Raw genomic sequence first — 26,646 nt, forward strand, 5'->3', positions numbered from 1 at the left:
TGAAAACAATATATGTTTTTGTATTTTTAAAGACATAGTCATCTATGATGAGAAAAGTTCAAATTAAGTCAAATCTATTTGACTACCTAAATATTGAGATAACAGTGGGGAATACAAGCAGGACTTGGATTTTGAGTAGCTTATTAGTAACTCATTCATCTATTTGTTAAGTAACTATTTTGTGCAGAGCAACCTTGATGTGATAACAGAGAAATATGTCTACTGGTAAGCAGCTTGCCAAATATCCTGACACAAACAGTTCCTTAGTCCTCTACAGGAACCGTTCTCAGAAGGGGTGATGTTGCATTAGCAGACATATAGTAGACCTGTGGCATTAAAATTTCGTGCGGGGACATTAGGAAAAAATGTCTAAAAAATCTCCTTCAGTGGCCTATAGTGAAAGAAATGGTTAAGCAAAGTTTATATAGACCAAATAAGCAGAGGACCACTGAAAGCGAAGCTTGAAATCTGAAACCTTCTAGCTTTGGAACTGATAATAAACTTGTAAGAATTATCTCTTATCTTCTTGGGGTAACCACAGGGTGAGCCTAATCCTACATGGAAAAGTCCCCATATATTTAAAGATAACATTGAGGAAATAAGACCTCATTTTTAAAATATTGTGCTGAATGTTCCCTTTTTTTCACATTTTTTTTTTTTTTTAAGTAGGTCATGGTTTCACATCTTGGCATCTGGATCAATTTTGTGTCAGCAGATGACAAAGTAATATTTAATCAAGTGCCAAATGACTGGTAGACAATATGAGTTCTCCCCCCAGTAGGAAGAAGGGGAGAGCAAATGGATTGGAAACATAGGGGAAATTCTATGTTGGAGGAGATGGGACTCGAACTGGGCTTTGAAGTTTTGGCTGAGAGAGAGTTAAGAAAGAACCTTCCAGGCTTGGAGGATGGAATTGGGGGTGGCGGGGCAGGAGGATGGGATTAAGTATATTCCTGGCATTAACCAGGTATTTAATAAATATCTGTTGAGTGTGTGTTTGTGGAATAAGAGTTGATGGTGTATAGTGGCTCTAGAGCTACAGATTGCCTTGACACCGTCTGATCAGTGTGAATACCCATGCTTGGGAGACCTCTTCCTCTTGTCCTTAGATGATACTTTTTTTCTGTGTTTACTGCAGTTGAAGTTATTTCTTACACGATTATGTGCCAGTTAGAGAGGAGAATTTAATTTGCCCCTGTAAGATTCCCTCATGTTAAAAGATACTGCTTATTTAGATTGTCAGACGGTTTCATACTGCTTTAGAGATCACTCCTGTGCAGTGGGATAGCTAGTGGGCTGCCTGGAATCTTTGAGAAATAGTTCCAACTGCAAAAGTAAGTAAGCTCCTGTAGGCCACTGGAGATATTGAAAATGTCCGGAAAAGACATTGGAAGGTCAGCTCCTGTGGAGATGTAACTTGGGACCTTTCTGACCTTGATGTCCAAAGGCGTTAAACCAGCGTTTGAAGGGAAGATTAAATTCTAGCGGGTACTTTGGGCTTAGCTGGAGCTCAGGCTCTGCAGGAGCCACATGAAAAGGCAAGAAGACTCTTGGTGTGCTTTGGAAGCAGCTGCCTTCCCCCGCCAGCTGTTCACCTGCACAGACTGTTTTTTGTTCTTGGAGGGAGAACTAGGTTCTAACACCACCGTCTGTCTGAGTATGTATTTCCCTCCGAATGGTCCATCTTGTCTTTATCCCAATACTGTCCATCTCTCACTTCATTCCTTTTTCTCTCCTGATTGCTCCATCCCATACACAGGCAGCCCCATGCTGGGTCTCCTGTTGTGTTTAAGCCTTTTTGTGACCTTGGGTGAGGGGTCCCTACTAGATATGGTCTAGTCTTTGTTTCAGTTTGGGTATAACCTTGTCAAAAGGCACTCTCTGCAGCAAGGCAGGATTTCCAGTTACCTTAAACAGCCTAGAGGATCCAGCTGCTTATTTGCCCCAATTCCTTTCAGCAGTAGCTGGCTACTTATTTGAGCTTACATCAAAGAAAGGAAGAGTCATAGAAATTGGGTGTGAAAGTGATTTGGGGGCAGTTCTCTACTTGCTTGATTGCTAGTGCTTGAGATAAGGGAAATCCCCCCTTTATATGGTTATAGACAAGATTTAAAATACAATCCCCAAACCACCAACCATCCCCCACCACCCCACCCCATCCCTCCCCCACCACGAGTAATACCAGTATGCTAATACACACGAATGGGTAAAGGACCTCTCCCAGGTTCTTCCCAGGGAACAGAGGGCATGATGCATTGTATGCTGACTGCCACGGAGGGCATGGCAAGGGTGGCAGGTAGGAAGGGAGAATCTGGCATTGTCAGATTCCCTTCTGGCTGTTTCCCCACGGCTGTGGCAATTGCATACTTCTCGCGGAGTCCTTCTTCTTTTACCCTCATGACAAGAGAAGGTAATAAATGATACATGTATGGATGATGCACACTGTGCTCTAAGGACAGCCAGAGCAACAAGGGAACAACTTCAGCTGCCCAAGTCTGAAAGAAACAGCATGTTAAATGCTCTTCCTGGGTTATTTTATTTCATCTTCACAACAGCCTTGCCAAGTAAGTACCAGTGTTCTGCTCTTTGACAGAGGAGGGGACTGAGTGTCACAGACATGAATTAGCTTGTTGAGATGACAGAGCTAGTGGGTGGAAGAGCCAGGCCTCAAACCAAGTCTGCCTGATTCTAGGCTCAGCTCGTACCACTGCTCCATGCTGCCTCTCCCTTTGAAAGTATTGGACAGCATAGCTTTCCAAGTTCATCTTTCCTTTAGAAGGCACGTTTATCCTCTTTTGAGGGAGATGTAAATAAACATGGTCTTGAGTGATGTACAGGTCATAAGGAACTGTAAAGTGCTTCCTGGTTCTTTGGGGTATTTGTTCTTGGAACCCCTCTCAAGGGGAAGTTCACGCAGACCTTGGAGAGGCCCTCCTGGAAAGGAATCAGGGTCCTTTACCTACTGTTCCTGCTGGGGTGGAAGCAAGCGCAGATTTGCCAGAAATGTAAGTGAGTCATGATGAAAGTGAGCCCTCCAGCACTCAGGTAATCCACTCCAGGTAATGTCACGCAAAGACAGGCTATCTCCCTGAACCTAGCCTAAACTGCCAAATCATGAGCGTGTTAAGAAGTTATTGTGTAAGCCTCCCCCTTCCAAAAAAAACAATGAGTTTATATTTGAGAATTTAATAGAACTGATTCTCAAACCCACAGAAACTTGCTAAGCTTGATTAGCACAGTGTCTCAGCCTGTGACGCAGCAGCAGTCTTTGGAGGATTCAGGGTAGCAATTCATTTCCTAGCCACCAGTGATGCTTCTCCCATTTGCTGGCCCAGACAGACCCTATGCAGAAGAGAGGACTTTGGCCCCATTTTACAACCCACCTGTTTTTGGCCACGTGCCCTTCTCTCTATTGTTTGTGGCTCCAGTTTCTTAGAAGGACCTTCTCTTGATATATTTAAATAACTTGAACTCCACAAAAATTAACCAAGGAAACAAGCTTTCTCTTGAATTTCTAACTAAAAGGTTTCCAAAAATTTCAGCAACATAGCAGAATGAGCTTTTTATTGATGGTCTGTGTTTCCACAACAAAAATACAGAAATGATAGAAAAAAGAAAAAAATAAAAATCTTTTAAAATACAAAACCAATGTTAAACAAAAGAATTCAGTCTCTGGGGGCAAGGAATGAAGAGAGAATGTATGGTTAGATTGGTAAACAAGGGCTCTCACTTTGTAGATCCACAAGGGTTTTTAGCTTTAGATATGGACATGAAGAGTTGGGGCCAGGATTTTTAACTTCCTGAAGGGAAGGACAGGCAACCGGGTGATGGAGGTGAGCCTCCACATATAGCCCAAACCATGAGAAGAGGACTGGGAAAACTCCACTTCCTGGAGAAAATGGCAAGGAAGCTTGCTTTCTGTATATGGTCTTGAGTTGTGGGGTATTTGGAGACAGAAACTAGAAATAGACCAGCACCATTTGTGGATCTGAGTCCAAATTTGCACTCTTATTTGTACTGCCGGAAACCCACATTAAGAAATTAACAATAAAACTGGTCTCTGCAAAAGAGAACATGAAAACTTATCTGTCATGGTTATTTCCACAGTGCAGGTCAAATAATTCTTGCTGAAATTAAGTTCACAGTAAAAAATTTACCAACCAAGTGAGAAAACCACCATCAGATGGAAGATGAGTACATAGGCAGGTAGGCACATAGATAGAGAAATTGCATCGCATGAATTGGAAATGAGAAAATGAATATAATAGAAGTTAAATGATGATGTTTTAAAACATAAAAATTATATGTGCTGATCTAATAAATGAGGATAAGTGAAATAATAGAATATTAAAAAAAAGCAGACAGATTTGAGAAAGACAATAAAATTTAAAAATGATATAATTATGATTGAAGTTAAAAGCTCATTAGATGAGGGTGCCTGGGTGGTGCAGTCTTCAGGTTCCATGCCCAGCATGGACTCCACTTGAGGTCCTCTCTCTTGCTCTTCCTCTGCCCCTTCTGCTTGTGTGCATGCTCTCTCACTTTCTCTCTGAAATAAGTAAATAAATCTTGAAAAAAAAAAATTCATTAGATGAGTGAAGTGTCAGAAGAATTAGATTAAAACAAAAGTTAGTGGGGGCGCCTGGGTGGCTCAGTAGGTTAAGCCTCTGCCTTCAGCTCAGGTCATGATCTCAGGGTTCTGGGATTGAGCCCTGCATTGGGCTCTCTGCTCAGTGGGGAGCCTGCTTTCCTCATCTCTCTCTGCCTGCCAAATAAATAAATAAATAATTTTTTTTAAAAAAGTGAATTTTAGGATGGCTCTAAGGAAAGCACCTTTAGTATATAACACAAGAGATGAATAGAGAGGAAATATAAATACTTTATAGCAGTATGTGATATAGGGGATAGTAATGAGGCCTTCTAATAGATGTCTAATATAAGAGTGCCTGAAGAAGAGAATGGAGGCCAAGGCTATGGTGGGTGAAAACTTTTCAAACTGGTTAAAGGCATATATCCTTAGGTTCATAAAGCAGCTAACCAGGCAGGCTAGTGTTGAAACTATTGAATATTGAAGAAAACTCTAAAAGGAACCAGAGATAAATGAGATAAATTTATCTCATTTAAATGACAAATTATTTCTATAGGGATTGTTATTAGATTGACAGTAGAGTTCTTATCAATAACAGATATCAAGAAACAGTGGAATCTTATCTTCAAATGGTTGAAATAAAAGGACTCGTAGCTTATAATTCTATACCCAGCTTTATTATCATTCAAAAGTGAGAACTAAGTTATTTTCAGGCAAGACAAGACTAAGACATTTTACTACTCAGTGGTCCCATCTGAAAGTACTAATACAAGGTACTTTAATAACAAGGATAATGAATCTAAAAGTGGAGAACAGAATTCAGAAAGCAGTACTGAAGGAGGAAATTGGCAAACATGTTCATAAATCTAAATAACTATTGAACATTTTAAAGAATAGGTACTATATTCGAGTGCAAAGCCAGGTGTGTGTGTGTGCATGTGTGTGTATGGAGAGGGAGAGATTTATTATAAGGAAAAGGCTCACATGATTTTAGAGGTTGAAAGTCCCAACAGCTACAGTGGGCAAGCTAGAGACTCAGAAGAGCCAGTGATATAGGTCCAGTCCAAAGGTCTACAGGCTTGAGATCCAGGAGGAGCCAATATTTTAGTCTGAGTCCAGAGGATATCCCAGATTGAAGGCAGTCAAGCAGGGAAACTAGTCTTCTACTCAGTGTTTAATGTTCTAGTCAGACCTTCATCTGATTAAATGAGACCCATTTGTGAGGGCCATCTATCTTACTCCAATTCATATGTGAATCTTATCCAGAAACACCCTCACAGATGTATCCAGAACAATGTTTGGTCAAAAGTTTGGGTACCTTGTGGCCCAGCCAAGTTGACATAAAATTAACCATCATAGAAACTAAGAAATTATGTTTTACAAACAGGGTGGTTGAACAAAAATAATAGACAGAATAACATGGAGGCTGATGGGAAAAAGGGGATTTCCTGATTAGAGGGAGGGCATTCTAAATTTCTTGGGTAGCTTGCCCTTGAACAACATGGGTTTAAACTGCATGGATCCACTTACATGTGGATTTTTTTTATACATACACATACAGTACAGTACTATTTTTATAAACACAGGACAGTATTTTCTCTTCCTTATGATTTTCTTAATAACATTTTCTTTTCCTTAGCTTTATTATAAGAATATAGTATATATTAACATATAACATATAAAATATGTGTTAATTGACTGTTTATGTTATCAATAAGGCTTCCTGTCAACAGAAGGCTGTTAGTGGCTAAATTTTAGGGTATTGTTGACCACCCAGGGGATTGGTGCCCCTAACCCCCCATGTTATAAAGGGTCAACTGTGCTCAGAGTTACAAAGGAGATATGATTAGATTGGATATGGGTTCATTTAAAATTAATTAAAAATTAATAAGAATACAGAAGATTTGAGGCACCTGGGTGGCTCTGTCGATTGGGCATTCAACTCTTGATTTTGGCTCAGGTCATGATCTCAGGGTCATGAGATCAAGCCCAATGTCAGGCTCCATGCTCAGTGGGGCATCTGCTTGAGAATCTCCCTTTTCCTCTACCCCTTCCCTCCCTCTCTCTCTTGCTTTCTTTCTCTCTGTCAAATAAATAAATCTTTAAAAAAAAGAAAATAGAATATTTTAATAATCCAATTAAAAGTCTTAATCTAATAGACGTACCTGAATCCCATACCTCAAAAATAGGAGATTTAGTAGTTTTAAGACATGTAAAATATTTATAAAAGTTGATTGCATATGAACACACCAATGAAAGTCAAATAGATACCCTCAAATTAATATAAGCATCCCACACTTTGACCAATATGATCAAATTAAAAATTTGAAATAAGTTTTTAAATAATTTATGGATCAAAGATTAAATCATAATGGAAACTATAAAATATTTATAAGTAAATGAGAACACTTGTGGCATATAGCTAAAGCAGAATTTAGAGGAAAAATTATAGCCTTGAAAAGTATATGTTGAAATAAACGATTGAAAATTTAAGTAATAAAGATAGGAAGTTTATAAAAGAATAATACGACAAACTCGAAGTGGAAAACCAGAAATGATGACAAAAGGATAAATTAAATGAAATTGGAAGGAATGAAGCAGTAGAGAAAAACAAAACCAAAATTTAATTCCTTAAAAATACTAGTAAAATGAACCAACCTCTAGCAAGACTGATTTAAAAAGTTTACACAAATTAATATTAGACTATCTAAAGTAAATTTAATTGAAGATACAGACATTAAGTTAGAGTGGCAGGGGCATGGATTTTATTACTTTAGGCTCTTGAAATATTTCACAGAAAGCAGATCGTAATCATAGGCATTATGCTTAGGTCCGGGCATTGCCTATTGCCTCTCCTCCATAACATGCTTTAACAGGGACCAGTTCTCCCCATCCTTGTGCACGCAGCTCCAAGTGACTGGTGCATTCCTGCTTGGTAAAAAGTTGACATTCCAACAGTTGAAGCAGTGTAAGAGTTACGTAAACCCTGAAATCAAAAGGATGGACTGCCTCTAGCAAAGGTTAGGGAGAATAAGTCTCCTCTCCACATATGGTCAAAAAAGATGGATGCAAGTTGGCTATAGGTAGTAGCTGGCGAAGAGACATCTTACTTATGAAAGATACCAGCTTTCTTGAGCCCTCCTTATTCCTAGCCATCCCAAGATTGTCCAGCTGTCTTTCCTTACCTGGTTGATACTGTTCATCCCTTTGGCAGCTTTTAGCTTCAGAATATGTGTGTAAAATTAAGTTTGCACTCTGGCTTGATCTGAGACACAGAATACTTTTGTGAAGCCGAAGTCCTAAAATCCACAAACAGAGGCTTGCACATCCTGGGTCTGTAGCCAAGGCCACAAATCCCTATTTATTATCATTTTTTTGCTCTAAAAAATGGCAGGTTGCAAGAAAGGAAAAAATATTTTGTTGAGTTTAAAAATGAATGTGGATTCAATATATAGTTTTTACTCTTCCGTTTTAAGTGATTGACTTGTTCTCACAAGCTTCTCTGATTTGAATAGTGTTCTATTCAATATATTCAGATTATTTTTTTAAAAAGTGTGTTGGCTATGATTCTTAATTCTGAAACACAGTATTCAAAAATTTATATTGTGAGGAAAATTAAGATGTCATTCGTTTCTTTTTTCTGTAATATTTCTTTTTCTTTCCTCACAAAATAAGAGATCTCATCTTCCTACGTTCTAGAGTATTGTCCTTCCTCTATTTTAAAAAGAGCCTTTGGGTTGGGGGCACGTGGGTAATTCTCAGTAAGTTGAGCATCTGCCTTCAGCTCAGGTCATGATCTCAGGGTCCTGGGATCAAGCCCAATGCATCAGGCTCTCTGCTCAATGGGGAGTCTTCTCCCTCTGTGCTCTCTCTCTCTCTTTCAAATAAAATAAAATCATAAAAAAAAAATAAAATAAACAAAGAGCCTCTGGGAGTGCCTGGCTGGCTCAGTCAGCAGAGTGTGCAACTCTTGATCTCAGGGTCATGAATTTGAGCCCCACACTGGGTTTAGAGAGTACTTAAAATCTTTAAAAAAAAAAAAAAAAAAAGCCTTTGATCTGTGATTTGCAGTGAGTTATCTTATAGTTTGGTTCTTACTATTACTTAAACTTTAACAAAATCAACAACAAAATAGCCATTGTAGCTGTTTTCTGTAGAGATTCACACAAGAACCGTTATAGGTAGTCAGCTCAGATAATATTGTCATTTTCTACAGAAGAAGGTAGTGAATCTGAGAGTTGCCATCTTCCATAAATTTGCCCTGGTTGCAAAGTTGATTGTAGACCTAGGCCTGGAAAGTATTTCTCTCACAATGATGTTCTTTTTGGGATCCCAGATATGGCTTCCACACTAGCAGAACCAACACATGGTTACAAATAGCTAAGTACCTAAGTGTGGCTATACTCATGCAGAATAGGAAATAATTAAAGAATAGGAAATAATTTATTTCTAATAATTTACTTTAATTATTTCCTATTAAATAATAATTTAATATTATTAAATAATAATTTAATAGGAAATAATTAAAGTAAGTATACTGCATTTTTTTCTTTGTGGATTCAGTACTGTGCTTAAGTGAAAAAGATGTGATTTCCCTATTTCTTTACACGGTATTTACTAACATTTATCATATCTGTCAGTGATCTTATGGTACTGAACTTGATTAAAGAACATAATAATCTTAAAAAAAAAAATCACCTCAACATGAATGAAGTTGATCCGTGTCTGTGTTCATTCCGTTAACTAGGTAATTATCCAGTATGTTCTTTAGTTTGTATTTGTGTGGATAAACCTTAAGCCATTTTGCTGAATGTTTGAGAATTATTCTCTTGGAGGACTTGGAAGAATTGAATTCTAGGCAGGACTAAACTTAGCTTTAATTGAGAGACTTGTCTTCCTCCCGTGCAAAGGAAGAGGAGTTCTGGTCACCGTGGCTTCCACATGCCTACAGAACACAGCAAGGCTAGAATCTCTTGCCTCCTTGTGCTAAGTGTGTGATCTGATACAGCATTCTTCATTAGATGCCTCCCCTAACCTCTGCTTCTATAGGTTTTCCTGGGGTAAGATCTATTTAATTTACAATGGGCTACGAGGAAGCATATTTGGGGACAAAAATTCATATATAAATAATTTTTTTTTTCTTGCTTAAGATTCCCTCACTGGTTAATCAACTTTACCTACTCTCCTTATCTGTGAAATGGATGCAGCTTTTTATGACAGTTGATAAGAATTATTTTAGAAAGGTTTAGAATTCAGAGATGCTTTTTTGGCTAAAAGTTATTTTTATCAACGTCATTGAAGTTTGACCTGCTTTCACTAAGCTCTCCAGATAACATATGCTTGGTTATAAAATACTTAAATGCACAAGGTAAATACCTCTTTTCTGATTGTTCTTGCAGTGTATTTTTTCCCCAAGCAGGCTTTTCCGAAGCTAATTTATCTGCAAAGAGACATATGCTTTAGGTCTGTACTTGTTAATTTACCTTGGAAAAATTAGGTCATCTTCAAAGCTGGCAGTGTGGCTTATAAACTTGGCAAATGGTCTAATTAAAAGCTTCTCTTAGATTAAAAAAAAAAGGAAAAAATTATTAGTATCGGTAATGTTTTCCTTTTCGTGGTTTGTGTACATCTAGGTATATGTCACTCCTCTTGTTGCCCTAAAAGTATGTTGACTGTTAACAGTTCATCTCTTCTCTTCTACAGCTTCCAAGTCTGTTATAAACAGTATGCTACGGGACCCTTCTCAGATTCCAGATGGAGTTCTAGCAAATCAGGTCTATCAGGTATTAATCACAGCTGTCTATTTTCGGTGGCAGTGCTATCTGCCTAGCAGAGTAAAGGATTTTAAACCTCATTTAATTACTGTCATCATAAACTATCACTGAGGTCAGGGTGCACCATAAATGGCAATGCAATATTTGCGAGAAGAGCATTTCACTTTTTAATAGCTTGCTTTTATAGTGAATCAAAAGCATGTGATTTTTGTTTTCTGTGATTAAATCTTAACAGCCTTTTGATAGCTTTTTGTTTTTGTTTTTGTTTTCTAAAGAAAAGTAATTACTGCTTTTAGGACAGTAGTTTACAGGAGCTGTTTTGTAGTCACCCCCGACCCCTTCTCTGTTTTGTCTGCAGTGCATCGTGAACGACTGCTGTTATGGACCACTGGTGGACTGCATCAAACAGTATCCTTTCCCATAAAATTTTAGGTGCACAATTGACGAGCTCAGACTCAGTGGAGAAAATGTGTCTAGCTTTAACCTGACATAAAGTTCTGCTTCACAAAACACATTTCATACTCTCCTACTTTACATTCAGTCAGCTGGAGGGTCACTGCAGACCATCCTTTCCTTCAGCTTAAGGAAAATCAGATGGGCCACGGGAGGCTGTCGGCTTGGCCATTCTGTGCACAGGCTTAGCTCAAACTGCCCGAGTTTCAGAGAGTTTAAAGGTACAGAGTCATTGGGCACATAACTTACTGTCTGCGAGTGTAGCTCACCAATTCAATGAACATTTTTAAAAAAGAGAGAGAGAGAGAGAGAGAAATCTGTATTTAAAATGAGACAAATTCAGTTGGGTTTCCTAGAATAAATTTAGAGCCTGGAGTTCAAGGATGATGTGATTAAAATGCCACGCAGACCATCACATCAGAAAGGGCAGTAGATTCTTGTTGCTTAAGTGCTGATTACAATCCACACTGCCATTTGGATCCCTAATAAACAATTTTAGAGAAACCAAGCTAATTTTTCCCTCTGGACTGAACTTAAGGCTATGAAAACAGATGTCCAGTCATTCTTCATTAAAGACATTGAGATTACCAAAGAGTTAATGCTTCTTTCTTGAAACAGGATTTGAGCAGTCACTACTTTATGAAGGAGGATGTGTTTCATTCATACATTTAGTAGTATTGTGGCAATACTAAGAAATTTGATAATCCTGGGTGGAAAATGCTATTTAAAGGGCCAATAACTATTAATTTTTTTAATGAAAATTATCTTCCACCTGAGTCCACGAGTCTTGCACTTCTTAATACTGTAACAGCCTTCCCGATAGAGGTTTTGTGAGTGTGGGTAGCACTGTGACCCATTTCAGACTCAGGGCTACCAATCTGGAAGCTTTCTGTTGAAAGCCTTTTTTGCTGAAAGTCCTGTGTGTGTGTGTGTGTGTGTGTGTGTGTGTGTGTGTGTGTGTGTGTATGTGTTTATCCCACCTTGTTTTCACAAAGACTTAGAGTCTGTGAAATTTTTGTAAGGAAACTCACTCATTTTCTTTTTTATAAAGTTAACCTTTGAAAAAATAATCTCTTTGCAGAGCCCTCTTAAAAGAATATTCACTACCTAAGTTAAAGCCCTTTACATATTTATCCTTCTAGTCTGTTCCCCCCAATGTAGTTTAAATTAATAAAATCATAGCACTGTCATAAGCTTGCCTTTTTATTAAACCAAATTGAAACCATGCTTCTATTTTCAGTATAAAATTAATGATAGCGTTAGAAATTGTAGGAGTGCCAACCTCATGTTGCTACAGTGATAAAGTTTAGCACATTTGTATAACAACTAACACCATCTCAGAGTATCTGGGGCGGAATTACATGTTAATTTTAAAGCACATAAAATAGTTAAAAATCAATTTAAAGTTAAGGTTTTAAAAGCATAATGTCTTTTGAAGGATTGCATATTGATTTTAAATATAACTATCTAATTATATATGCATGGACTAAAGTATGAAGTCAACTGCTTTGTAAATGCCAGGAGGCTATTTTTCAGTAATAGTTGAGATGCTTACGGGAAACTAGATTGCTGTATTGCTGGCTAAGAAAATGGCTTGTGAGGTTATTTACAAGTTTTGCCCCATGGTCACTGCCATACATCAATAATAGGTATTATTATAGACAAAGTCTAAGTGTTTTCTGCTTACAGAGCATTATAAATTCTGTTCAGAGTATTTTCTTTACATTTTTGCCATCATTCATTTTCCTTTTTTGGCTGTGTTATTGCCGGTAGAATTTAATGTAGTACATGATTTCAATTGATAAAGATAATGATGTATGTCTATAAATTGCATTCACTGACTAGATTATAATTTTGCAGTTCCATTATGCCTATTGCCAGTAAAATTACTGTTTTTATAAGCTTTGTGTTCCAAACCTTGTATTTTATATATGTTTATATCCAGCAAAGAATAATCAAGAAGTATGTCTTTCCCAAATTTCAAATTGGTGATTGCTTTTACCATGCAGAATAAAACAAGCTGGGAAATTTATAGAGAACCAATTTTATTTTTGCATTGAGGTAGTAGTAGTTTCATATAATGTAAATATACTTGCATAGATGTTTTCTAGATGGATCCACAGGAATTACTTTATTTCACACTGAATAAAAATTAGTAGTTTTCCATGTGAGTGAAAATGCTATTTGTGTGTTGTTCTGATAATTTAGTAATGTTTACATTGCTTACTGTCGGTAAATTACATCATTTTGTAAGAAAGAAAGTACACATTTAGTAAATAGAATAGGTGCAAAAATCTTTTTACTCCATTATGAAAATGTTATATGTAGACATTTGTGTAAGTAGAATAAAGGAAATTGGTCATTTACAAATAAGACACCATGGAAAGCACAGTAGCTAAGCGTATATAAATTGTCATTGTGCTTTCTTTTTCTTTTGGTGTCTACAACATTTTTTCCTGCATAGCCATGTTCATCCACACCCCTCCTTCCACAAATAGAGTCACTGACACAAAAGGTGTGAGAAAGCAGCCACCTCAACTTTCCCAAGTGTGACTCTAGGACACAGCTATTACACAAAGACCTGAACAGAGTAGCAAGGAGAGATAATGATGCAGGAAGCTTAAAATGCTGTGGGTTTCATTTCTGTACCATCAGTAACCTCAGTTTCATGATTCAACATTTTAGATGTAAATAATTTACAACAATAAAAGTGAGAGCACATTTATGTGGATTAGAAGTAAATAATTTAGTTCTAACATGTGGGTTGCCCCTAATAATGAGAGACCGTTGAGACGTATTCATCACATGTCTTCAGTGGACTCTACAAATGTATGAAATTTTGTGATTTGAAAATTTTTGTTCCTTATTCTGTTTCCAATTAGAAATTAAATAATCACAGCCATGTGCATGGTGAGGGGAGGAGACAACAGAAGGAAAAATTACAATGATGAAGACTTGGGGCTCATTTTGATGGTGGACATGAGTGGCCACATCTCTCAAATTATGATTTAAATGATATTCACCTGTATGATAAAGGGCAGATAGGAATTTTTTAAACAAATAATGCATACATTTTGTTTTATTTAAATTGCCCTCTTGGAATGCATGATCAGAATTAGAGTCTCTGGTAAGCTGAGGAGTTACACGACCAGGTTGACATTATCCAATGAGGAATCAGATAAATAATATCAAATGCTTTTGACAGAATCGAGTACCAGCATAGGATAATGCTCTTTTCAAACTTTGTGCAGTCTCATCCTTTTGGAAAATAGAGCAGAATTCCCAGTCCTATTCCTGATGTAATTATTTACCAGCCATGGGACCTTCAGCAAGTTCCTTAGCCTTCTTGAACCTTGCTTTCTGTGATTATAAAAATGGGACTAATAATAGTACCTTTTCATGTGGTGGTGGTGAAGATTAAATAAGATGGCAACCATGTGGAAATGCAAATCAAAACTACAATGAGATGTCATTTCGCATCTGTCAGAATGGCTAAAATCCACAACACAAGAAATAGGTATTGTCGAGGATGTGGAGAAAAAGGAACCCTCTTGCCCCATTGGGGGAATGAAACTGTTGCAGTGGAAGACAGTATGGAGGTTTCTCAAAAAGTTAAAAATAGGACCACCCTATGGTCCAGTGTTCACACTACTGAGTCTTTACCCCCCAAAATACAAAAACACTAATTCAAAGGGATACTTACACCCCTATGTTTATGTAGCATTATTTACAATAGCCAAGATATGGAAGTAGCCCAAGTGTCCGTTGATAGATAGAGGAATAGATGGAGGAAGAAGATGTAGTGTATGTACACACACATACACACACACAATGGAATAGTATTCAGCCATAAAAATAATGAAATATTGCCATTTACAATGATATGGATGGATCTAGAGAGTATAATGCTAAGTGAAATAAGCCAGTCAGAGACAAATACCATATTTCATTCATATATGAAATTTAAGAAACAAAAGAGCAAAGGGGGAAAAAAGAGAGACAAACCAAGAAACAAGACTCTTGACTATAGAGAACAAACTGATGGCTACCAGACAGGAGGTAGGTAGGTGGGAGGATGGGTGAAAGAGGTGATGGGGATCGTGGAGTGCACTGGGTGATGACCACTGGGTGATGTATGCAAGTGTTGAATCACCATATTGTACGCCTGAACCTAATATATCAGTAAGTATTTTAACTATACTGGGATGACAATTTTTAAAAAATTAAAAAAAGAAATGATAGGCTGGGATGGTAGCAGAGGAAGTAGTGAAAATTTGGGGACTGTTGCATTTAGTTGTAAGTTGACACCAATAAGAGTTGCGCATGTACTGAAAGGAGTGTGGGAGCAAAGTAGGCACCGAGGACTCCTGCGTTCTGGCTTGAACAGCATGAGTTGTCAGTAACTAAGTCGGTAATGAAACAAATGGCATATGCATGTGTGAGCAGCAGAATGTAATGAATCTTTGAAACTATAGCAATAAAATAACCAAAGTTTATTGAGGAATTACAAAAAAAAAAAAATTAAACCCCGGGTGTTTAATACCAAGGCTTAGTGTTACAGTATTTAAGAAATATTAGCTAGTAGCAATTATTATTATTATTAATTATTAAATTTATTATTTAATAAATAAATTATTAAAATAATTTTTGCATAATTAAATTTAGTACTTTTCAGGAAGTTGTATGGAGGTCATACAAAAGGCTTTGTGGTGTTCCAATCCTTTGCTTAGCACATTTGAACCATATGACTGTGTATGCATTCCTTTCTAAGCCTTGGTTTCCTCATCTGTAAAATAAGGATGATAATAACTAAGGAGGAAATAACATACATAAAGTACTAAACCCAGTACATAACTCATAGTAATCATGCCAAGACTTTACATGTGCCTGTACATATCTATTTCTACCCATAAGACAATGTGTGTGCACGAGGAAGACTTGAAGCGTCCTCTGCACCCACGCGTCCAACACACAGTCCTTTGCAACATGCAATATTTTCCTGCAGGGTGCCTGGAATTCTCAGCAAGTCAGCTATTTGGCTTCCCACATCACAGAGCATCACCAACTGAAGGCTGAAAGTGGGATGGAATCTAGAAATGCTGGCTCTGGAATAAGTATGGATTCTTAGACGATTTAAAGAACTCTGTAAGACTGGAAACTCCTTTAAGGCAAAGCCTGGCTGGTATTCTTTGCTGCTCTTAGTTAGTGCTTAATAAATGTACTAGTTGAATGGAGGGATTTTAACATAGTACAAAGGACGTTTAAAATGACTCCCCCTCCTTTCAAAAGAATATAAGGTACACATCCCTTTACAAATCTTTAGTTGCCCAAATGCTTGTAAACATTACAGAAATAAGAAGATTCCAGTGAATCATTTAAATGAGGGCATGCATGAAATCTCATTCCTCAGAGATGTGGGCTAATGGAGGAAGTAGTTGCTATGATTACTCTATTTTCCATTCCATCTCAAAGTAGAGACCTGGTATTAGCGTATTTTTAATTGTATAATTCCACCTGTGTTACCCTCCTTAACTAAAACTTCTCAGTGCCATTGGCCATGAACATGAAGTCCTGCTAAGAGACATGCTTCTGGAGAAAAACCTGTCCTTCCTAGGTAAGTATCACATCCTTCTCGCTTGTAATATCTCCATGAGTGCTTAAATATATATTTTTAAAAATCTTCCACTCACAGTTATTATGTACTAAAGGAAGAGTGAACAATGATTGATGCTGTGCATGTTATCTTTTATTGATTTAGAACTGAGCAGGAACTCAGTTACCTAATCCCTATATATACAGCACATGCACAGGCTTTCAATTAATATTTTATAGAATAAGTGGCTGAAAAAATGCTTTAATATCTGTTGCAGTATTACTTTTGGTGTCATGAGATATTAGCCATAATCTAAGCCTTATGAGAAAGAAACAAAAGAAATATTGTCTATAAAATGCTTTACATGTTAAGAAGAATAGTTAGAAAAATTCATGTTGGATATGTTTGTCTCACATATGGAATCAGAGTCAAATATTAAGCTTTTATTATTTTTATGAGAGACATTAGTTGTCATTATAGATGTAGTGTGATTTTTTAAAATCTCACATGTATACATGGACATGTGTTTTTGTGTGTGTGCCAATATGGAATCTTGTTACAGATTATCATTTCTTTCAACATCTGAAGCATTAAAATTAAGCCTTGAAGGGCATACATGTGATAACTGATCACAGAAACCATAAAGTACTCTACAGTGAATTAATTCCTCTTCTCCATTGTGATGTGATAATTTTAAAGGTTGTATATAAACCTAAATGTTCATTGTACACATCTGTGATATGTAGATATTTAAGTCTGCATAGTGTGTTTTTTAGGTTGAAAAAATCACAGAATATTGGTTTACACGCTTTTATTCCAAAAATGGACAAAGATTTGGCCAAGAAAAGTCCATTGGATGGTCTTACATCAAGTTGGGTTGGGGGGGGATGTTGAAGACAGGCCTGCAAAAAGTCTGTTCTAAGTCTTAGTATTTAATACTTTTATTAATGAGCTGGAGAATGGAATTGAAGGTGTTATCAGGTTGTTGATAATTTTGAAATGAGAGATCTCATATACTCTAGCAGGGGCTAAAGAAAGTTGATTTAGGAAAATGGCCTCAAATTAGTGAATTACACTTCAGTATGTAAAAGTAGCAAGTTTTTCATGTATGGGAGGAGGAGCCAAAGGCCTACATATGATCTAAACTGAATTCCAGGTTCTTGACTCCCTTAATTCTGGGAACTGTTAGACTGAATTGACCATGACTTGCAAAGACATTGCAGAAACATGGCCAGAGTCATTAGTACTTGCATACAAGTTCAGAAAGGGGACTTCCTATTCATGGGTCCCATCTAGTTCTCTGTGTTATCAGGTCTAGAGATAACTATTTTATTGAAGTAAATAATAACTATTTTATTAAAGTATAACCCAAAGGTGATACTTAACTGATCTTTAAATGAGTTATAGGATGTTTAGCTGACTCCATGTAACATCAGTGTTGTTGTTAAACATTTTCTTATCAGCATACAAAGAAATTAATTTATTCTATGCATTTTAAGCATTTTAATGTAGCAAGTTTATTTACAAGTTAAAGCATGAGAAGTCAAAGCCTTGTATGAAATATTGTTCTGGGGTTTTCTTTTACCTTGTGTATACTCCTTCAGAGTGATAAATTAGGTCTAAAGTACTGTGCCAGGTAAATTTAGATAGATTATCATTTAAAATTGACTATAGAAAAATATTGGTTTATAAATAGACCAGTAATCTGATGTTTTCTCATTTACATGTATACATCTTGAATTTTGTTGCAGAGCTATTTAACAAACATGTTAGTTTTACTTTGATTCTTTTAGAAGCAAAAGTAAAACTGATCTCTCCCTCTCTTTCTCTCTCTCTCATTCTTTTGGTTTCTAATCTGTTCACTACTTTCAAAAAAACAAGGATTCTTATTTTTACATATTAACCCTTCTTAAGAATTACGACTTCCCTGAAAGTCTATACCATTCTAAATTTTCCACTCATTGTGCTATATATGTAATTTTATAAAATACATATCTTCTATGACCTTTTTACCAATAGAAGAGAAAAATAAAAATAACCTTTATTTTAACACTAATAATTTTTTTAATTTCCTTGATCCATAACCATACTCTGAACAGTTGTTATGGCACAAGATTTAATCAGGCACTATTGGAAAGAAAAAAAGAAGAGCCCTTTTCATTAAAGATTTGTGTACTCATGGATTTATCCTATTTTATAAATTTATCTATTTGTACTTCTGTGGATAGGTGCACTGTATTCAGAAAAATCAAAGTTAAATAAATAAAGTTTAGTTTTTCCAACTAAAAAAAATATGTTTTATTCATACATTTATTCATTTATTCCAAAAATAAGTTATTGAGTTAGGTACTATTTATTAGGAACGAAACATTAAGTCAGATGAAGTCCCTGCTTTTGTGGAATTATGGTCTAGTAGGGAGATAAGCTGTAAACAAATGTATACATTTAATTTCTAGCAATTTCTCAGAGGTCTTATAATTGTTTTATTTATTATTCATGCCTTGTTTTCAGCTAACTTTTGTTGAGCATGTTTTCTACACTAGTTAGTGTGAAGACAATGGTAAGCGTTCTATCCCCTCTTGATGCTTACACTGATACACACTGTTGCTATGTCCAGCCCAGCAAGAATTCAGTCCCATCTCCAGTGCATCTCAGTAGGTTCTCACTTGATAGTCTTGATAATAAAAAGAAATACATTTGAGGCTGTTGTCGTGCTACATCTAGTAAACTTTTGAAAAAAAGGTATAGATTATACTAAAAATCAATAGGTACAGTTTACATAGAAAAAATGCTACTGGCTCATAAGCTACTTTTCCTGAAGTGGTGATAGAATTTCACATATGCATCTGCTCTCTCACCATCACCTTCCTGTCACCATGTGTTTCTAGGCTGGCTAGTTGAGCTCTTAACTTGGTTATCTTAGCACTGTGCTAACCAGTCTTTTCTTCCAATGGTTCAGCAGACATATATCTTTTAAGTACTTACTTTGGGCAGGCACCATTAGGGTTAAATAAATAAATAAATAAATAAAAGCTGAATCTAACATGGAACCTCCCAGGAAAATTTCAGATAAGTTTCAGGTAAGTTTGTGTCAGTTCTTTCCAAGGACAGTACTATAGAATTAACATTTCTTGATCAGCATTTAAAGTCTGAGAAGATGTGAAGAACCTGCTGCCGGCTCCTAGGTATAGATGCACAAAGAGCCCTTTTTAAGCTTTAAATTGAGCAATAAGCATTGTGATCATCCTTATCCCCTCTGCTAAGGGTCCGTTCCATTTCTAATATCAACAAAATAGAAAATGTACTTTAACGACTGGAGGAGATGTTTTGATTTTTCTCTCTCTGGTGATTAATGAGACCATGTCTTGTTGTCTCCCCTTACCCCCAGCCTCTCCTTCTCAGGGGTAAGGAGGAGCTTTGGACAAAAGACAAGGGAGGAAAGGAAAACAGTGATAGTGAGAAGATGATGAGACTCTGTGCACTGTCAGAGACTGTGAAAGAGCTTATCCGAGACTGGAAACAAACTGTTCATCCTCCATGGGCTGGCATGTCTCCAGGTCAGGGGGACTTTCATTAGTGCCTTCCACAGCCACTGTCTGGTGCAAATTCTTGTTACATTTGGCTTAATAAGGATGGCTCTGGAGATAACGGTATTCTTTCCAGTGAATGTTGCCCTGTTAGTAGGAGCTAACAATTATTTTGAGTGACACCTGAGATGCAGTTGCTTTTTCCCTGCCCCACCGTCCCATGTTTGGTCTTGCCGTATGACAAACCGGCATATTTTACATGGGTGCTTTTCTAGCATTCGTGTGTAACTCTGTAGGACTCCAGGAGGGTATAATCTGTAAAGCCAAGGAGGCTTAGTGAGGGATGTCCCTTGCTGTAAAAAATTAGGATCTTTGCTTCTAGGAGTTCATCTGCTCCTGCTGCTTTATTCCCCACCTGAAGCAACAGTGCTCTGTTGGGGGAGTGATTATGATGTGACAAACGGGGGATTATGACTTCAGGTGAACAGGCAGCAGGAACAGATGAGATTTAAAGTGCTAAGGTTGTGTTTATGGGCAGATGTTAGCAGTAGAGAATAAGAGACTAGAAATAAAACATATGATTATATAGGCTAAAGGGAAATGACATGGTTGGGTATTTCATAAGGTATCAAGTATTTAAATTCCTATCTCTCTGAAGGATAAAAATAAGATGCAGTTTTCAGAATAATGGGAATGTGATATTGGAAATGGGATATAGGGAACTAGGTCCTTATTCCTTCTTGAGGAAATTGTCATGGTGCGGGATCAGCTTACTCCCCTTACTTAATATGCTTGTGTGGACTTCTTGGGACCGGGAGAAGAGAATCAGATACACATATGCTGCAGAAGACAACACAGTCCCTGGAACTTTGATGACAGCTTTCCCTGTCCACTTTAATAGTCTTTCTACTCTGGGCCCTTCCCTCCTCATGGCTCTGGGCAGATAACTCATGTCTGCTGATTGTCTGCTTTCCTGGCCACTGATGAGACACTGGAACTGCTTGTTTGTAACAAAAATCAAGTCAAACTACATTATACACATATTCAAGGATGTGTATCTGGAAAGTCCAAAGGAAAAAAGTTGGCTTCTGGTGTGTATAGAATCCAGAAGACAAAATAATAATGTCATCAGTCTCTTTTCTGCCTCTTGTGTTCTTTTTTTCTATGTGGCTTCATTCTTAAGCAATAAAGATGATCCTTCGTAGTTGCTTGTTGTCTATTCCTTAGACTTCTTAGTCCCAGAGACAAGTTGGTCAATCTCTTCAGCCCCATAATGCAACTGAGGAAGGGTTCTAATCTGCTACAACTGTCCACCCTTGAGGCTGATAGTTGGGGTTCACGTTATTGGTCATTCCCCAGAATCAGAATCACATCATCAGAGTAGGATAGCTGTGCCTGACAGAATGGGATGCAGGACCAAAAAACTCAAATATCTCACTCCACAGAAAATTAATTATATTTTGGAGCTTTAGTCCCCATGATGAAAAGGCATTGTGAGTCAAATCTGTTGTGTTGTGAGATTGGCCTCTAGAGTGCATGCATGTGTGTGTATGTGTGTAGAAGATCCTTTTTGTGTCTCAGAACTGCTAATATTCTTTTCCTCATTGAGATTTGTTCTGGGACAAATGGAGCTGGCCCTGCAAAAGGGTCTGACATCAATACGACAGCTTTAAAAAAAAAAAAAAACTGAACCAAAGGATAACATCAGCCATTCCTCAGAATGTGGAAGTTGGAAGGTGTTCCATCCAATGCCCTTGTTCTGTTTAGTGGAAACTAGCCCCGGCCGATGCCTTTCCAACAACTTGCCCTTTTCACTCAACCATTCTGATGTGTCCCTTCTTTTATGGCATTCAACCCCATATAGAAGAGTTCTACTTCTGTTATTGATTTTCATATTTCCTGTCTTCACAGCCGCTGGTTGGCAGGGACCAGCCTGCTCTGCCCTACTCTGTACTGTCCTGGCTTTGTGACCTCCCATTTGTTTCCTATCTTTAGGGCACTTCAGTTTTCACTAGTATTGTCCCCTGAAGACATAAGCAAAGGACAAGGTCAGAGCAGTCAGTTGTATTCCTTATTAGTAGCTTTGATAAGAGGCTTTGGGGGAAGAGATTGAAACTAATGGCTGTAATGAAGTTTGGGTTTCTCTGAAGATTTTGTTTATCTGTGCTGTGGGTCTCCCCATTAAATGCATATCTGTTCTGTATACCTTTGCCTATGGTATGCATATCCTAGTAACATCTATTGCTGAAACCTTGCTGATTTCTTAAATTTGGTAGAAAAGACTGTGAAACTCACTCTTTGAGAACATAAAAATACGGATATGAAGGTCATAGCTCCAAGTATTAAATGAGACAGCATTTTGGAAAACATACACACACACACAAAAAAACAAAATCCTAGAATAGAAAAGATATACTGTAGTTTTCATTTGTGTTCACGTATATCTTTTGCCTTTCCTCAATTTAATAGAAACGTAATAGGTGTTAAGATTCTTTTCATCAGACAGTGTATTTTAACCTAGCACTTTAGAAACCTTTGGACAAATTCATAGATAAAAGGCCATGTCAGAATGTTACTTTTCATTTTCAGATGTCATGAACTGGAATTTTGCATAATTTTCTGGGGGAAAACTGTATTTCTTAAAAAAAATTTAAAGCCTTTTAATAAAACAAACAAAACCTCAAACCTTTCCTTGGTAGTCCTCATGCCCTTCTATGATTCTTAAGTATATGTTAACTAGTTTCAGATGTGTTTTGTTCTCTGACTCAAAATCAGCCCTTTATTTTAGAAAAAGAAATTGTGTAATTAGTACTTAATTGCTTTGGATATTTTGGGGCATTTAGAGGAGAGGGTAATTAAAAGGCCAGAGAAATTAAACTTTCACAGTGTTCTTTACGTATGTGTAATTCCTTTTTTAAATGCCCTCTAAAGGCAGGCCTGACAACTTAAAAATAAATGAAGACCTGGGTTGCTTTTAAAAATTTAACATCAGTTTTATCTGTGGATGTAGTCTCATTGATTTTTTTTAAAACTTCAGTTGGAGAGAAGGCCACTGAAATGCTAGAAATCAAGAGATTATCTAGTTCATTTCCTCTTTAGGCACATGTCACCCAAATAATATAGGACAGATGGCCATCACCCCTCCTATGCTTTAAGATCCTCCAGAAGGAGAATAAGAATTTTTCGCTACTTCATAAATGTTACACATGATAAAGTTTAAATATTTGCCATAATTAAAAGTGGTCTGTAGTCTGTTGGACGAACTAGAACTTGGTTGATGTATCTTTAGCTATCCAAGAAGCCTACGTCATGGTGAGTCACCTCACTCCTCTGGACTACTGAACTAGCAATCTCTAAGACTTTACAAGTTCAGAAATACTGTGTTTCATGAGTCACACACATTATCTAAAAACCCCACATTTTTGTGGACCTCAAGGCTAAGAAGTCTGCTTTTAAGCAAGAATATTCTGTTAATTTTGGTAATGAGCCCTTGAACTGTGACATCAACAAGCTTAGTAGTTACAAAATATATTGGGTGTTTTTAACATACACCTTAAATATGAGCCTTACTTCATATTTGCTATATTCAGTGAAAAAAAGATAGTTATACAGGATTGGAGATGGATTTCATATTGATCCCCAACATTTTGGGAAGTAATACTAAAAGCACTATTCTTAAAGATTGCTATTACTCTTTTTTGCCTTTTCTAGCTAACATTATTCTTCTTTTTTCCCTTAATTCTGATTTTTTTTTTTTTTTTTCTTGAAGAAAACATTAGGTTACTGAAACATCCAATTTTCTACTTAGGAAGTTCAAAGAATCCTAAGTAACCATTTGACTCCAGTATGTACAAAGAGCTATAAAAACCTCGACAAAATGTGTAATTCTCAAGGAAAATAGAAATTGCAAAACTAACTGTTAGAAGAGACAAAAATTGAAACAGATTGGTAGCCATCAAAGAAATGGGAAAAATAACCAAAGAGCTACCCCACCATAGCACCAGGCTCACTTGTTTGTGAGGAATTCTGCCCTTACTTAAAGGAATGGATAATACTAATGTTATTTAAATATTGCAGATTTAAGAAAAAAAGTAGGAAAACTTCCCATGAGCATTAAGGGAAGAGATGCAGCTCCTTCTTTGATGATTGAGATGAATCTCAGAGCAAACAGTTGGGACCCAGGATGAAAGATAGCAGTAAAAGATACCAAATAAACTTTGGGCCACATTTGTTGTCCCTGTGCCTTGTTGATTAATGAGAAATTAAATCAGGAAAGAAAGTTATTAAGTCAGTCTAGGTTGGCTTTGTAGAAGGCATGAGTATTCCTTAAAATGTAGTTGTGTTTTATTCAGTTAGCCGTTTGAACATTAAATACAAAGCATACGTTGGTGGTATCAGTGGGGCAATGAATAGGCTTTAAAAAATGAGAAGGAAACACTTCCTGTCTTCAGAGCAAATGCTTTGCACCCAGTATGTGGGAAACAAGGAATAAGCACAATAAGACAAGGGAAAGAAGCCAGAATGAACAGAAAGGATGAAGTGTGGGCTGGTGACTGAGCCATAACCTCTAGAACATGGAGTTGGAACCCCAAAAAGGTGGTCAACCATACCCAATGGTTTGGATAATGATGTTGTGGAAGGAATCTTTCAAGGTCTGGAGCCCAAGAAAGGAGCATAATACAAAGGCCAGGAAATCCGACCAGATGGATGGGGCTGACCTTAGAAATCTCCCAGGGGGATGATCCATGATAGAAAGTTCTCCTGGGGCCTAAACCAGGTGAGCAAGGCCACCTGCTCATAATGCTACTCCCTGTACTTGTGCTGGCATTTCTGCTGAACTTTGCCCACATTGTTCCCTCCTTTCTTGGGAAGTCTAGGATAAAAGTTAACAGTGTGAAGGTTGAAACAGGGATGATAAGGCAATGAGAGTTCAGTAAATAAAAGAATGGGGAAAAGATACATAATAAAGTATTTCAAATATGTGGATTAACCTCTTTATTTTTTTTTTTTAATGTGATGTCACTGGTGGTGAAACAGATTTCTAGAAGCTATCCTTTTGGGTAAAATTACTATAGGATCAACTTCAAACTGAGAGGGAGTGATAGAGGGAGGTAAGGGGAGAGTGGAGTGAGAAAATATGTGGTCATACTTTGAAGTTCTCCAGTGAAGGATGGAAAGATTCCCTAGCCTCACCTGATGTTTTCTGCCCGACTTGTGTGTGTGTGTGTGTGTGTGACATTAAGTAAGTGACAAAATTTAAATTGTAGGTATTGTGTTGGTAATTTTGGTGCAGTGAACTGGAGTGCAACATCTGCTTTTAAGAGTTTTAGTATGTGCATTTGGATAGCTTGGTGACCTTTGAAATTTTGTTTTGAGCTGCTCTCAGAAACAATCATTTTTCTTTCTGAAACATTCTAACATCTGTAAAGGTTGATCAAGCTAGGATAAGTTTTAATAAAATATTGGTCTCTGCTTTTTAATGTCAACCCAGCTTTTAAAACTGTTCATCAGCTACGGGAAACATTAGCTCAAGGCGCTTACGTTGCTTTTAATAAATGTCTTTGCCTTTAAATATTCTCATTGTGGCCAGTGTATTGAGAGCATAGAAATTTGTTCCAGTCTTGTTCATCTGCAGTCAAGTTTTCCAAATTCTCTTGTTTTTCAAGTAAAATTATTTAAATTTGTATTTCCTTATCTCAATAGTTAACTTAAATTTTTTTATATTTCAAGGAGGGGAGATTGTTCTGAATTCTGGTATCAATCCTCTAACGTCTGGATAAAGGACATCCACTTTTAACAAAATTAAACTTAAATATCTAGTTTGAATATGTCTTGTCATTAAAAGGTTATTTACGTTTAAAATGCTGACCTTTCAAGATGTACACAAGAATGTTCTAAAACAGAGTTTCTGAACATTGGCCATGAAACCACTGTCTTGGGCTGACAAATGGATTGGAAATAAGCTACCCAACACTGGGAATGGGCCATTAATTTTAATCAAAGGTGATGCAGGAAGGCGAATGGGATGCATGACAATGTCAACAGCCCAGTAGGTGTTAAGAGACCACACAGCCTTCCTTGTTACTTGGTTGGGCCATTAGTTGAGGTTGGGTGAAGACAGAAAGCCACGTCTGGAATTGAATGACCAGGTCACTCCAAAATCTAATGGAGAACTCCTCATTTCAGAAATCACATTGTAATGCCATTAGAAGTCAAGGACAGCATTTAGAAAATACTGGAAGATTTTTTTTTTTTTTTAAACCAAGCACCTTGCTAGTTTTTTCCAACTTTGCCAAGCTCCCTTTTCCTGCCTCCTTTCCTTCTGAATGGATCATTGATATTTACAGAGGATCAGGAAATCGAACAGACTTAGAAAAAGATCTCAAAGCCTGTTTGCTTTTCAGAATTACATATTGTTAGTTGTAAAACTCTGGTAAATGCCAGAAACAATAGCATACCAAAGGAATTAAGCAGGGCAATTAATTCTCCGTAGTGATCTCATTGTCCTTGTCCCTTTCTGTGTTCTTGTGTATAGGAATAGTTTTACTAATTGAAACTAAACTTTCTTAATTGCTTTAATGAAAACATTTGTTTTATAATTGTAAAGGCCACTGTGCTTGTGCCTTACTGTAAATTGTCAATATTGCCTGATTACACTAGTGATATTCACGGTGGTGAAAGCCTTTTCTTTTAATCAGTAAGTATATTTCA

General features: G+C 37.0%; 1 protein-coding gene across 6 annotated transcripts in view; it reads left to right on the forward strand.

Annotated features, from left to right (window-relative positions):
* CDIN1 (CDAN1 interacting nuclease 1) overlaps positions 1–26,646 on the forward strand; it is a 204,765-nt gene that overhangs the window by 78,778 nt on the left and 99,341 nt on the right. For all 6 annotated transcript variants that reach the window (XM_045067652.1, XM_045067651.1, XM_045067653.1 and 3 more), the window contains 3 exons: positions 10,292–10,371; positions 10,721–10,770; positions 16,362–16,429. In XM_045067652.1, coding sequence (XP_044923587.1) covers positions 10,292–10,371; positions 10,721–10,770; positions 16,362–16,429 — 198 coding nt within the window. The remainder of the gene's footprint in view (positions 1–10,291; positions 10,372–10,720; positions 10,771–16,361; positions 16,430–26,646) is intronic.

This window comes from Mustela putorius, unplaced genomic scaffold (assembly GCF_011764305.1).
Source record: "Mustela putorius furo isolate JIRA1106 unplaced genomic scaffold, ASM1176430v1.1 tig00003898_pilon_pilon_pilon, whole genome shotgun sequence".
NCBI lineage: Eukaryota > Metazoa > Chordata > Mammalia > Carnivora > Mustelidae > Mustela > Mustela putorius.